The sequence below is a fragment of the Lontra canadensis genome, unplaced genomic scaffold (genome assembly GCF_010015895.1).
Source record: "Lontra canadensis isolate GAN:19392208 unplaced genomic scaffold, GSC_riverotter_1.0 scaffold114, whole genome shotgun sequence".
Classification (NCBI taxonomy): Eukaryota; Metazoa; Chordata; class Mammalia; order Carnivora; family Mustelidae; genus Lontra; species Lontra canadensis.
The window spans coordinates 681,534-696,636 of NW_022631108.1; the positions used below are offsets into that span (position 1 = coordinate 681,534).

A 15,103-nucleotide genomic window follows, 5' to 3' on the forward strand; every position below is an offset into this window, starting at 1 on the left:
AGTTTAAAGGTTTTTAGGAAGGCATCCATTTCCTCCAGGTTGCTTAATTTATTGATACAGAGTTATTGATAATTTATGTAATTGTTTCTATTTCCTTGGTGTTAGTCATGATCTCTCCCCTTTCATTAATAATTTTATTAATTTTGGTTCTTTCTTTTTTCTTTTGGATAAGTCTGGCCAGTGGTTTATCGATGTTATTAATTCTTTCAGAGAACCAGCTTCTAGTTTCATTGATCTGCTCTACTGTATTTCTGGTATCTATTTCATTAACCTTTGCTCTACTCTTAATAATTTCTCTTCTTGTGCATGGCTTAGGCTTCATTTGTTTTTTTGTCTCCAGTTCTTTAAGGTGTAAAGTTAGTTGTTGAATTCAGGATTTTTCTGTTTCTTGTTTTGTTTTGTTTTGTTTTGAGTGAGGCTTGGATAGCTATGTATTTACCCCTTAGGACCACTTTTGCAGTATCCCATGGGTTTTGGACTGATGTGTTTTCATTCTCATTGGTTTCCATGAATTGTTTAAGTTCTTCTTTGATTTCCTGGTTGACTGAAACATTCTTCAGCAGGATGGTCTTTAGCTTCCAAGTGTTTGAATTTCTTCCAAATTTTTTCTTGTGATGGAGTTCCAGTTTCAAAGCGGTGGTCTTTGAATATACAGGGAATAATATAATAATAATATACACGGAATATAATTTATATGTTATACTACTTTATTAATATATAAATATAGTAAATTATTAATATGTTATATAAATATTACAATATATTAATATATATTAAATATTAATACATAATAAACAATCCACTATATTAATATATATTAATAATTAATATAATAATATATAACATATAATATATGATTACTATAATAATATATTAATATATAATGTATATTGATATATATTTATATATATAATATAATAATAATATGCAGGGGATAATCTCAATCTTTTGGTATTGTTTGAGACGTTTTTGTGACCCATTATACAGTCTATTCCATGTGCGCTCACGAAGAATGAGTATTCTGTTGTTTTAGGGTGGAGTGTTCTGTATATATCTATGAGGTCCATCTGGTCCAGTGTGTAATTCAAAGCTCTTGTTTTTTTGTTGATTTTTTGCTTAGATGATCTGTCTGTTGCTGAGTTGGGAGTGTTGAGGTCTCCTACTATTAATATATTATTATCAATATGTTTTCTTATTTTGGCTAATAGCTGGTTTATGTAGTTGGCTGCTCCCATTTTGGGGCCATAGATATTGATAGTTGTTACAGCCTGTTGTTAGATAGACCCTTAAAGAATGATATCATGTCCTTCTGTATCTCTAACTACAGTCTTTAGCTTAAAATCTAATTTTTTTAATATGAGAATTGCTACCTTAGCTATTTTTTGAAGTCTGTGAGCATGAAAGATGGTTCTCTATCCCTATACTTCCAGTCTGGATGTATCTTTGGGTTCAAAATCAGCCTCTTGTAGACAGCGTATGGATGGGTCCTGTCTTTTTATCCAGTCTGCAACCCTCTGCCGTTTCATGGGAGTATGTATGCCATTCACATTGAGAGTGATTATTGACAGATAAGATTTTGTTGTCATTATGTTGCCTATGAAGTCCTTGTTTCTATATATTGTCTCTAAATTTCTGTTATGTATCACTCTTGGGGTCTTTCTCCTTTTATAGACCCCCCCCAATAGTTCTTGCAGGACTGGCATAGTGGTCACATATTCTTTCATTTTCTGCTGGTCCTGGATGTTATCTCTTCATCCATTCTGAATGACAGTCTTGCTGGATAAAGTATTCTTGGCTGCATGTTCTTCTCCTTTAGTACCCTGAATATGTCTTGCCATCCCTTTCTATTTTGCCAGGTCTCTCTGGACAGGCCTAATGTTATTCTGATGTTCCTCCCTCTGTAGTTAAGAAATCCCTTCCCCGTCAACACTTTCAAGATTGTTTCCTTATATCTAAGATTTGCAAATTGTACTATTATATGTTGTGGTGTCAGTCTATTCTCATTAATCTTGGGAGGGGTCCTCTCTGCCCCTTGCATAGTAATGCTTGTGTTCTTTCCCAGATTAGGGAAGTTCTCAGCTATGATTTGCTCAAATATATCTTCTAGTTTTCTCTCTTTCTCCATGCCCTCAGGGATCCCAATAATTCTGACATTAGAACGTTTCATGGCCTCATTTATTTCCCTAATTCTGTTTTCGTGGATTTTAAGGTGTTCCAGGCCTCCTTCTGTTCCTTCCTTTCTAGCAGTTTGTCTTGTAGATCACTAATTTGTTCTTCTGCCTTGTTTACCCTAGCCATAGAGTATCTAGCTTAGATTGCATCTCATTCATAGCATTTTTATGTTCGGCCTGATTAGCTCTCATTTCTGCCCTTAGAGAATCTATGTTGCTGTAATGGTTTTCTGCAGCCTAGCTATTGTCTTCATAACTGTTACCCTGAAGTTTATTTCTGACTTCTTGTTTATATCTATATCCATTAGGTCTAAGGGAGATTGTCTCTGGTTCTTTTCTTTGTTGGGAGTTCTTCCTTCTAGTCATTCTGTTGAGGGATGGTTGAGGGAATGTATAGAGTCAAAAATATCAACCATAATCCAGGCAAGGTGCACCCTGGGAAAGTTCATACCGATTGGAAGCCACCACCAAGAAAACCCAGCCAAAATGAAACCCAAGAATAAGATTTATAATGTTAAGAACAAAAAAAAAGGGGGGTGAGGGAATGTGGGGGCTATAATCTCTTAATGTGGGTGAGGTAGGGTGTTTCAGTTCTTCCTGGATGTATGTTGTTCTCTTTGTTAGAGAGCACTACTTCCCAGTGTTACAGGGAAATTAAAACTGTATGTATACATATATATACATACATATATATATATATGTATATATATATATGTATATATATATATATATACATATATATATGTGTGTGTGTGTGTGTGTGTGTGTGTGTATAAAGGTAGTATTGAATAGGGAAAAAAGGACTACATTGAAGTGTGTGTGTGTATATATATATATATATATATATATATGGAAAAGAGAAAAAAGTATATGTGAAACAGTAGAAGTTAGAAAGTTACTATGGAATATGTTGTATTAAGCATCTAGTTGAAATGCTAAGTGGGTAAAAAGAAAAAACAGAGAAGAAACATGAGAAAGAATAAAAAAGTTGTATCTAAGAAATGCACAGGGCCGTGAGACAACACCCAAAGTTCAGGATACTATTTCCCCCTGGTGTTGGGGTTTTACAATTTTATGGGGACCCCTTGGGTTGTCCTCCTCTTGTTCTTCCAGCTTGTGTTCTGGGGGAGGGCCCTGCTGCATTGCTTTTCAGGTAACCCTGCTTGGGTGGAGTTACCCTGCCCCCTATCAAGGGGCTGGGCTCCATGGAAACTAGTTTTTTGGGCTTTTGTTCTCCAGGGGCTTTTTGTGCCTTTTCCAAGGGTTGGAGCAAAGGAAAATGTCCATAGCTGGACCTCTGCCCCAGAAGAGAAGCCACATTCTGCTCTTCTCTGAACCCTCTAGAACACACAGTATCCCCCTCTGTAAGCGCCACTGAAAACTGAAGCCTCCCATAGGCAGTGCTCACCCCCAGCGATCCTCTCAGTGGTTGACCCAGATGCCTGCATGTCTCTGCCCCCTGGCCCTCCAAAATGCTGAGCAATTCTGGTCTGGGCAGGTGTGGCTGGTGGCAGCAGTGATGGCGTCCCCCTCCACAAGCACAGGTCTGAGCAAGCAGCCACTGGTCCTGACATTTTCCCCTTAAGCCCCTGGATTCTCTTTGAGTGCTGTTATCAGGACCTTCCCTTTCTGCAGCCACCACTCTACAAGTTGTCGCTCTTCCTCAGGAGTAGGACGCTTTTGCCCTGGGGTTTTGTGTTATTTTCCAGTGGCTTGCTTCTTGTGGTTCCCTCCCCGTTCTGTTTATCCTCCAATATCTATCTGCACAATACCAACTCTGTCCTTTGTACCTCTTGACTGAAGAACCTCTGCCTCCATAGAGATCTTACATCTCAGGCTGATTTTGTGGGTGTTCAGACAGGCTTGTAGCTATCCAGCTAAATTCCGAGGACTGGTTGAAGCGGGGTCCCCCATGCCTCTGCCATCTCGAGTCCCAACCTAAAACAATTTTTATTTTTTAATTTATATAATTTTTTAAAAGAGATTTTATTTTTTTATTTGACAGAGAGAGACACAGCTAGAGAGGGAACACCAGCAGGGGGAGTGGGAGAGGGAGAAGCAGGCCTCCTGAGAAGCAGGGAGCCCAATGTGGGACTCAATCCCAGGACTCTAGGATCACGACCTGAATGGAAAGCAGACACTTGAAGACTGAGCCACCCAGGTGCCCAAAAACAATTTTATTTTTAATTAATTTCTACATCCAACATGGAGCTCAAACCCACAACCCCAAGATCAAGAGTCATGTGTTTCACCAGCTGATCCAGGTGGGCATCTCCATTGATTTTTATTTTTTAAAGACTTTTAAAAAAAGATTTATTTATTTATTTTAGACAGAGAGATGGGGGGAAGGGCAGAGGGCGAGGGAGAGAGAGTCTCAAGGAGACCTCATACTGAATGTAGGACCTGACATGGGCCTCGATCTCACTACCTGGAGATCATGGCCTGGAGATCATGACCGGAGCCAAAGCCAAGAGTGGGATGCTCAGTTGACTGCCACAAGTGCCCTTATGTTTTACAGATTTCTGGAACTTAGGGTAATCTGGGTAGCTCAGTTGGTTAAGCATCTGCCTTTCGCTCAGATCATGATTCTAGAGACCTGGGATTGAGCCCCATGTCAGGCTCCCTGCTTAGCATGGAGTCTACTTCTCCCTCTCCCTCTGCTATACCTCTCTTGTACTTGTGCTCTCTCCATCAAATAAATAAAATCTTTATAAAATAAATAAAACTTAATAGCTTTATTGAAATATAATTCACATACCATAAACCTTGCCCTTTTAGGGTGTACAATTCAGTGGTTTTTATATATCCTCAGATTTGTGCAACTATCACCATATCTAATTTTAAGAGATTTTCATTAACCCAAAAAAAAAGAAACGTCTTGCCTGTTAGCAGTCACTCCTCATTCTTGATAGTAAGCACTTGAGTCTTCTTTATTCCCTTGGTCAGTCTAGCCAAAAGTTTGTCAATTCTGTCAGTTTTTTCAGAAAAACAATTTTTGGTTTTGATTTTCTCTATTCTTTTGTTAATTTCCACTCTAATCTTCAATTTCTTTCCTTTTACCTGCTTTACATTTAGCTTGCTCTTCTTTTCTAGTATCTTTTTTTTTCTTTTCTAGTATCTTACCAGGAAAGTTACGTTATTTATTTGAAATCGTTCTTATTTGTTAATATTGAACTTTACAGCTACATATTTCCCTCTAAGTACTGCTTTCATTTCAGTTATTATACTTTTCAATTCCAGACTGTCCATTGGGTCTTTTTAATAATCTCTCTCTCTTTATTGATATCATTTATTTGGTGAGATAGTGTTCTCATATTTTCCTTTAATTCTTTTTAAAAAATTATTTTTATTAACATATAATGTATTATTTGCCGCAGGGGTACAGGTCTGTGAATGATCAATTTACACATTTCACAGCACTCACCATAGCACATACCCTCCCCAATGTCCATAACCCAACCACCCTGTCCCTACTCCCTCCCCGCACATCAACTCTGTTTGTTTCCTGAGATTAAGAGTCTTTTATGGTTTGTCTCCCTCCTGATCCCATCTTGTTTATTTTTCCCTTCCTTACCCCCCAACAACCTCTTGCCCTGCCTCTCAAATTCCTCATATCAGAGAGACCATATGATAATTGTCTTTCTCTGATTGAATTCTTTCGCTCAGCATAATGCCCTCTAGCTCTATCCATGTCACTGCAAATGGCAAGATTTCATTTCTTTTTTTTCAAGATTTTATTTATTCTTATTTGTCAGAGAAAGAGAGAGAGAGAAGAAGCAAGGGTAGCAGCAGGCAGAGAGAGAAGCAGGCTTCCCACTGAGCAAGGACACTGATGGGGGACTTGATTCTAGGACCCTGGGATCATGACCTGAGCCAAAGGCAGCCGCTGAACTGACTGAGCCATCCAGGTGTCCCAAATTTGCATTTTGTTTGATGGCTGCATAGTATTCCATTGTGTGTGTGTGTGTGTGTGTGTGTGTGTGTATACACACATATATATATGTGTGTGTGTGTGTATGTGTGTGTATACAAATACACACATACCACATCTTCTTTATCCATTCATCTGTTGATGGACATCTAGGTTCTTTCCATAGTTTGGCTATTGTGGACATTGCTGCTATAAACATTCTGGTGCATGTAGCCCTTTGGATCACTACATTTGTATCTTTAGGGTAAATACCCAGTAGTGCGATTTCTGTGTCGTAGGATTGCTCTGTTTTCAACTTTTTGAGGAACCTCCATGCTGTTTTCCAGAGTGGTTGCACCAGCTTGCATTCCCACCAACAGTGTAGGAGGGTTTGCCTTTTTTTGCCTCCTCGCCGACATGTTGCTTCCTGACTTGTTAATTTTAGCCATTCTGACTGGTGTGAGGTGGTATCTCATTATCTCATTATGGTTTTGTTTTGTATTTCCGTGATGCCAAGTGATGTGGAGCACTTTTTCATGTGTCTGTTGGCCATCTGGATGTCATCTTTGCAGAAATGTCTGTTCATGTCTTCTGCCCATTTCTTGATTGGATTATTTGTTTTTTGGGTGTTGAGATTGATAAGTTCTTTATAGATTTTGGATACTAGCCCTTTATCTGATACATAGTTTGCAAATATCTTCTCCCATTCTGTCAGTTGTCATTTGGTTTTGTTGACTGTTTCCTTTGCTGTGCAAAAGCTTTTGAGCTTGATGAAGTCCCAATAGTTCATTTTTGCCCTTGCTCCCCTTGCCTTTGGCGATGTTTCTAGGAAGAAGTTGCTGCGGCTGAGATCAAAGAGGTTGCTGCCTGTGTTCTCCTCAAGGATTTAGATGGATTCCTTTCTCACATTGAGGTCCTTCTTCCATTTTGAGTCTGTTTTTGTGTGTGGTGTAAGGAAGTGGTCCAGTTTCATTTTTCTGCATGTGGCTGTCCAATTTTCCCAACACCATTTATTGAGGAGACTGTCTTTTTTCCATTGGACATTCTTTCCTGCTTTGTCGAAGATTAGTTGACCATAGAGTTGAGGGTCTATTTCTGGGCTCTCTATTCTGTTCCATTGATCTATGGTTCTGTTTTTGTGCCAGTACCATACTGTCTTGATGATTACAGCTTTGTAATAGCACTTGAAGTCTGGAACTGTGATGCCACCAACTTTGGTTTTCTTTTTCAACATTCCTCTGGCTATTCGGGGTCTTTTCTGGTTCCATATAAATTTTAGGACTATTTGTTCCATTTCTTTGAAAAAAAAAAAAGGATGATATTTGGATAGGTATTGCTTTAAATGTGTAGATTGCTTTAGGTAGCATAGACATTTTCCAATATTTGTTCTTCCAATCCATGAGAATGGAACATTTTTCCATTTCTTTGTGTCTCCCTCAATTTCTTTCATGAGTACTTTATAGTTTTCTGAGTACAGATTCTTTGCCTCTTTGGTTAGGTTTATTCCTATTATCTTAGGGTTTTGGGTGCAATTGTAAATGGGATCGACTCCTTAATTTCTCTTTCTTCTGCCTTGTTGTTGATGTATAGAAATGCAACTGATTTCTATGCCTTGATCTTATATCCTCACACTTTACAGAATTCCTGTATGACTTCTAGCAGTTTTGGAGTGGAGTCATTTGGGTTTTCCACATAAAGTCTCATATCATCTGCAAAGAGTGAGAGTTTGAGTTCTTCTTTGCTGAATTCAGATGCCTTGTATTTCTTTTTGCTGTCCGATTGCTGAGGCTAGGACTTCTAGTACTATGTTGAATAGTAGTGGTGATAGTGGACATCCCTGCTGTGTTCCTGACCTTAGTGGAAAAACTCTCAGTTTTTCCCCATTGAGGATGATATTCACTGTGGGTTTTTCATAGATGGCTTTGATAATATTGAGGTATGTACCCTCTATCCCTACACTTTGAAGAGTTTTGATCAAGAATCAATGCTGTACTTTGTCAAATGCTTTTTCAGCATCTATTGGGTGTATCATATAGTTCTTGTTCTTTCTTTCATTAATTTTATATCACATTGATTGATTTGTAGATGTAGAACCAACCTTGCAGCCTAGGAATAAATCCCACTTGGTCGTGGTGAATAATCCTTTTAATGTACGGTTGGATCCAATTGTCTAGTATTTTGGTGAGAATTTTTGCATCTGTGTTCATAAAGGATATTGGTTTGTAATTCTCCTTTTTGATGGGGTCTTTGTCTGGTTTTGGGATCAAGGTAATGCTGGCCTTATAAAATGAGTTTGGAAGTTTTCCTTCCATTTCTAATTTTTGGAACAGTTTCAGGAGTATAGGTATTAATTCTTCTTTAAATGTTTGATAGAATTCCCCTGGGAAGCCATCTGGCCCTGGGCTCTCATTTCTTGGGAGATTTTGGATGAGTACTTCAATCTCCTTTCTGGTTATGGGTGGTTCATGTTTTCTATTTCTTCCTGATTCAGTTTTGGTAGTTTATATATCTCTAGGAATACATCCATTTCTTCCAGATTGTCAAACTTGCTGGCGTATAGTTGCTCATAATATGTTCTTATAATTGTTTGTATTTCTTTCATGTTGGTTGTGATCTCTCCTCTTTCATTCATGATTTTAGTAATTTGTGTCCTTTCTCTCTTCTTTTTGATAATTCTGGTCAGGGGTTTATCTAGCTTATTAATTCTTTCAAAGAACCAGCTCCTCATTTCTTTGATTTGTTCTACTCTTCTTTTGGTTTCTATTTCATTGATTTCTGCTCTGCTATTTATATTTCTCTTCTCCTGCTGGGTTTAGGCTTGATTTGCTGTTCTTTCTCCAGCTCCTTTAGGTGTGGGGTTAGGTTGTGTACTTGAGACCTTTCTTGTTTCCTGAGAAAGGCTTGTATCGCTATATACTTTCCTCTCAGGACCGCCTTTGCTGTGTCCCAACGATTTTGAACAGTTGTGTTTTCATTTTCATTTGTCTTCATGAATTTTTTCAATTCTTTTTTAATTTTCTGGTTGACCTGTTCATTCTTTAGTAGGATGCTCTTTAGCCTTCATGTATTTGAGTTCTTTCCAACTTTCCTCTTGTGATTGAGTTCTGGATTCAGAGCATTGTGGTCTGAAAATATGCAGGGAATGTTCCCAATCTTTTGGGACCGGTTGAAACCTGATTTACGACCCAGGATGTGATCTATTCTGGAGAATGTTCCATGTGCACTAGAGAAGAATGTGTATCCTGTTGCTTTTGGATAGAATGTTCTGAATATATATGTGATGTCCATCTGGTATACTGTGTCATTTAAAACCTTTATTTGCTTATTAATCTTTTGCTTTGATCTGTCCATTTCGGTGAGGGTAGTGTTAAAGTCTCCTACTATTATTGTATTATTGTCAATGTGTTTCTTTGATTTTGTTATTAATTGGTTTATGTAGTTGGCTGCTCCCTTGTTAGGGGCATAGATATTTAAAATTGTTAGATCTTCTTGTTGGACAGACCCTTTAAGTATGATATAGTGTCCTTCTTTATCTCTTATTATAGTCTTTGTCTTAAAATCTAATTTATCTAATATAAGGATTGCCACACCAGCTTTCTTTTGATGTCCATTAGCATGGTAGATTATTTTCCACCCCTTCACTTGAAATCTGGTGCTGTCTTTGGGTCTAAAATGAATTTCTTGCAGACAACATATCAATGGATCTTGTTTTTTTATCCTTTCTGATATTCTGTGTCTTTTGATTGGGACATATAGCCCATCTACATTCAGGATAACTATTGAAAGATATGAATTTAGTGCCATTGTATTGCCTGTAAGGTGACTGTTACTGTATATTGTCTCTGTTCCTTTCTGGTCTGTTATTTTTAGGCTTTCTCTTTGCTTAGAGGATGCCTTTCAATATTTCTCATAGGGCTGGTTTGGTGTTTGCAAATTTTTTAAATTTTTGTTTGTCGTGGAAGCTTTTTATATTTCCTATTTTCAATGACAGCCTAGCTGTATATAGTATTCTCGGCTGCATATTTTTCTCATTTAGTGCTCTGGATATATCATGCCATTCCTTTCTGGCCTTCCAGGTCTCTGTGGATAAGTCTGCTGCCAATCTAATATTTTTACCATTGTATGTTAGAGACCTCTTGTCCCAAGCTGCTTTCAGGATTTTCTCTTTGTCACTGAGACTTGTACGTTTTACTATTAGATGACGCAGTGTGGACCTATTTTTATTGATTTTGAGGGGGATTCTCTGTGCCTCCTGGATTTTGATGCTTGTTCCCTTTGCCATATTAGGGACATTCTCTATTATAATTTGCACCAATTTACCTTCTGCCCCTCTCTCTCTTTTTCCTCTGGGATCCCAATTATTCTAATATTGTTTCTTCATATGGTATCACTGATCTCTCAAATTCTCCTTTCGTTGTTCAGTAGTTATTTGTATCTCTTTTGCTTGTCTTCTTTATTCTCCATCATTCGGTCCTCTATATCACTAATTCTCTCTTCTGCCTCATTTATCCTAGCAGTAGGTGCCTCCATTTGTTTATTGCACCTCATTAATAGCTTTTTTGATTTCTACTTGGTTAGATTTTAGTTTTTTTATTTCTTCAGAAAGGGATTCTCTAATATCTTCCATGGCTCCTTTGAGCTGAGCTAGTACCTTGAGAATCATCATTCTGAACTCTAGTTCTGACATATTACCTATGTCCATGTTAATTAAATCCCTAGAGGTTGGTATTGCTTCTTGTTCTTTTTTCCATGGTGAGTTTTTCCACCTTCTCATTTTATCCAGATAAAAATATATGAAGGAGAGAGTAAAATACTAAAAGGGTGCCAAAACCCCCAGAAAAATATACGCTACACAAATCAGAAGAGACCTGAAACTGGGGGGAGAAGAAAGGGGAGAAAAATTAAAAAATAGAAAATAAAAATGCATATATATATATACACACATATATATATATTAGACTGTTGACTAGAACAGGGCCACCCACTTGATTTTGGGTATATTCTGGTCTCTTAATAGAAATTGCCTCCCAAATATTAAGGAAAGAAATACTTATGTATATACAAACATAAGGGTAAATATGATGAAGGGACAGAATATGAATATAAAGATGAAAATTTATAAAGATTCTAAAAAAGGAATTGATAAGAGAAGTTGGTTAGAAAATGAAAAAAAGAGGAGAGAATGTGATCAGGCTGGATGCTAGATTTAGTGTAAATTTTGATCTATTAGAAGAAATTGTATCCCAAAATTTTAAAGAAAAAAGAGCTATATGTATTAAAAAATAATTTTAAATACAATGAAGGGATAAAATATGAGTATAACTGAAAATTTAAAAAGATTTTTTAAAAAAGATATTGATAAGATAAAATAGTTTAAAAATATTAAAAGAGGAAAGAGGAAAAGTTATAAAAAGTAGAATCAGAAAAAAATAAAATAAAAAAAATTTAACTTTGCAAGTCTAAAAGATCATGGGGGAAAAAGCCATGAATTCTCTGTGTTGCTTTCCCCTAGCTCTGTAGTTCCACAGTTCTCATTGAATTCGGTCTTGGTTGGATGTTCTTTTTGATCTTTTTGGGGAGGGGCCTGTTGCAGTTATTCTCAAATGTCTTTGCCTGAAGCGGAATTGCACCACCCTTGGCAGGGGCCAGGCTAAGTAATCTGCTTGGGTTAGCTCTTGGAGCTTTTGTTACCTGATCACTTTTCATAAAGCTTTAGAGGATGGGAATGAAGATGGCAGGCTCCCAATCCCTGGCCCCAGAGGAGCCCAGAGCTCGGGCCCCCACTCTCAATGTGCCTTCCATGAGAAGCAGTCCCTCCAGTCTCCCTGGTCTCCGGCCACAGTCTGTGCTTACCTGGCCTGTGACTGAGCATTTCTGTCTCTGGCGCATGGCCCCGTTTGGAGTTTCCAAGCCCAGCAGATTCCTGCAGCATGCTCTCACGCTGCTCCTCCTGGAGGAGGAAGGAGGGGGTCTCTCTGGATCTGCCATTTGTGGTGTCCCTGCTCGAGGAGCAGTGGCCCAACTATGCCTTGCGTCACTGTTTAAGGTAACCCCGAGCTGAGATCTCACTCCTTGGCTCTGGCTCCATGTCTGTTGCCAGCTTCTCTGCTCTGATACCTGGCAGCCCTGCCACACTGAGACACCCCTGGTCTTTCTGTGGCCCCGTGTGTCCTGAGGTCACACTGCCCCCGTGAGGGCTCCACCCCCACTTAGCCTCTGGAGCGACATCCCTCAGTGGAGCAGACTTCTAAAAGTTCTGATTTTGTGCTCTGCTGATCCAACACTTGCAAGGAGCCAGCCCCTCCCCTACAGTTTATCTTCCGGTTGCTTTGGATTCACTTCTCCACACATCCTACCTTCCAGGAAGTGTTTGATTTTCTGTTCCTAGAATTGCTGCTCTTCTTCTCTTCTATCTCCTGTTGAGTTTGTAGGTGTTCAGAATGGTTTGATAACTATCTAGCTGAATTCCTGGGACCTCATGCTATTTCAGTCTCCTATTCCTCCTCCATCTTGCTTCCTTTCCTCCCTTTAATTCTTTTTTTTTTTTAACGATTTATTTATTTTAGAGAGTGCAAGTTGGGGGAAAAACCGAGGGAGGGGGAGAGAGAGAATCCTCACGTGGGCTGCCTGGTGAGTGTAGAGCCGGACATGGCACTCGATCCCAGGATCCTGAGTTCATGGCCTGAGCCAAAATCGAGTCAACCACTTAACTGACTGAGCCACCCAGGTGCCACCATCTGATTTTCTTGAATACATGCTTCCTGGATTGCCAAAATCTTTTATTTAATTTCCAAATTTCAAAAAAAGTTGGTTTTGTCAGTTTTTGCCAGTTTTCTCATTGTTTTTATGGAGTAGATAATTTTCAAAGGCCTTTAGTACACCATTACTTATATTCTTTCAGTAGATATTCTTGAATAAAAACTTTGTAATTTGTTATATATCCTTTAATTACTTCTCAGAGTCTTTAAAGGGCTGTTTTTTGAACTTTTGTTCAATTTATCATTGCTTTTGGGGGGAGGGATTTGCTGAGCTGTACACACAGTCATTCCAGAAGTGCTGCTATTCCATTTTAGAATTTTTAAAATATTTATTTATTTATTTATTTGAGAGACAGAGATCAGAAGTAGGCAGAGAGGCAGGGAGAGAGAGAGGAAGGGAAGCAGGCTCCCTGCTGAGCAGAGAACCCGAAGCGGGGCTCGATCCCAGGACCCTGGGATCACGACCTGAGCCAAAGGCAGAGGCTTTAACCCACTGAGCCACCCAGGCATCCCTCTATTTTAGAGTTTAATACTAAGCTGAACTATAACCTCACCCAAGACATAAGGCAAAATGCATTTTTAGACAAAGGTATAATACTTTTGTCATCAATTAAACTTTGATAAAAGTAATACTGAAGACTAAGAAATCTAGGGAGAAACAAGACATTCAGTACAAGAAATGATTGATCCTTTATCACTGAGTAGTGATAGAGTAGTGACAGGAAGAGAGAGACTGACTTAATGAGATCCTCTTCTATTTAACCTGTTGCGGCTGGACCATATCTTTGTTCAATGTAATTTTATACAAAAACAGCATTCTAGTGAACATATATGGAGGATATTAATAGTGCAGATAAGACCTTTTGTGTTCATCCCATGTTATAATTCATGTTTAATGGAGGAAAAGTAGATTTCTGAATAACAAAACCTTTGTCTTTAACAGGTAAGAGGAATGACATGTGCCTCCTGTGTACATAAAATAGAGTCTATCCTCACAAAACACAGAGGGATCTTCTATTGCTCTGTGGCCCTGGCAACCAACAAAGCACATATTAAATATGACCCGGAAATTATTGGTCCCAGGGATATTATCCATATAGTTGAAGTAAGTGGTAAGATTTTGGATTTCTGTGTTCTTACCTATTCAGTCAGCACTCTGCTGAATCACTTCTAGTTTGTATCAAAGACAATGAAAAAATATGGTTCCTTTGATTGTTCTCAATTAACATGTCCCAAATTTAATATGAATATGTTTACAACCTTTTTTTTTTCTTAGTCTTTGTCAGGAAGAGTTAGGCAAAGGCATATTGGCACTATTAATCAGGAGTTGATTGAAGGTAGAATCATAAATCCTTTAAAAATATTTAGAAAATGACAGTAAAGTACAATTTGTTGTAAGAGTAATTAATTATTTAAAAAGCAAGCATCATGCTAGATGCTTTATTGTACCTAGATCAAAGCAAACTGTAATTTTAAAAAATTTGTGTATAGTTGACACAACGATGTTATATAGTTTCAGGAATATAACATAGTGATTCAACAACTCAGTAGTTATGCATGCTCACCATAAGTGTAGCTCCCATCTTTCACCATACAACTCTATTAGAGTACCATTGTCTATATTTACCATGCTGTACCTTGTTTTCCCATGACTTAGTCATTCCATAACCAGCAACCTGTATTTCCCACTCCCCTTCACCCATTTTACCCATCTCCCATCTACCTCCCCTCTGGCAATCATCAGATTGTTTTCTGTATTTATAGATCTGATTCTGCTGACAAACGATGTATTTTTAAGTATGAAATTTAAAAGACCAAACCCTTTTATTTGTCACAGACTTATCTCATGTTCTTCAGTGAATCAAGTGGTAGTACATGTGACAATGCTTTAAAAGTTTTAATGTGGTATACCCTTGGTGTTATAATGCTTGGAGCATATTAATATTCAGATAAGATCCTATTAATATAGATAATAATGCCATTAACATCTTTGTGAAGCTAGCATTATTGAGTATTTACTATGAGCCAGTTACCAAGATTGCAAAGCTTCAGCTCTTAATTTAATCTCACAACAGTGCTGTCATCTTCATTTTAGAGATGACAAAACTCAGGTTCAGAGAAATTAAGGTACTTACCCAAAATCACATAACTAGTAAGTGTCATAGCTGAGATTTGAGTTTATTCTCTCTTTACAAAAATAAGTATTTATTTATTTGTTTGAAAAAGAGAGAAAGAGAGAGAGCAAGCAGGAGGCGGGAGAGGGA

General features: G+C 38.0%; 1 protein-coding gene across 1 annotated transcript in view; it reads left to right on the forward strand.

The window, feature by feature from the left end:
* The window catches only part of ATP7A (ATPase copper transporting alpha), a 170,775-nt gene that overhangs the window by 116,328 nt on the left and 39,344 nt on the right, over positions 1 to 15,103 (forward strand). The window contains exon 7 of the mRNA XM_032840640.1: positions 13,783 to 13,944. Coding sequence (XP_032696531.1) covers positions 13,783 to 13,944 — 162 coding nt within the window. The remainder of the gene's footprint in view (positions 1 to 13,782; positions 13,945 to 15,103) is intronic.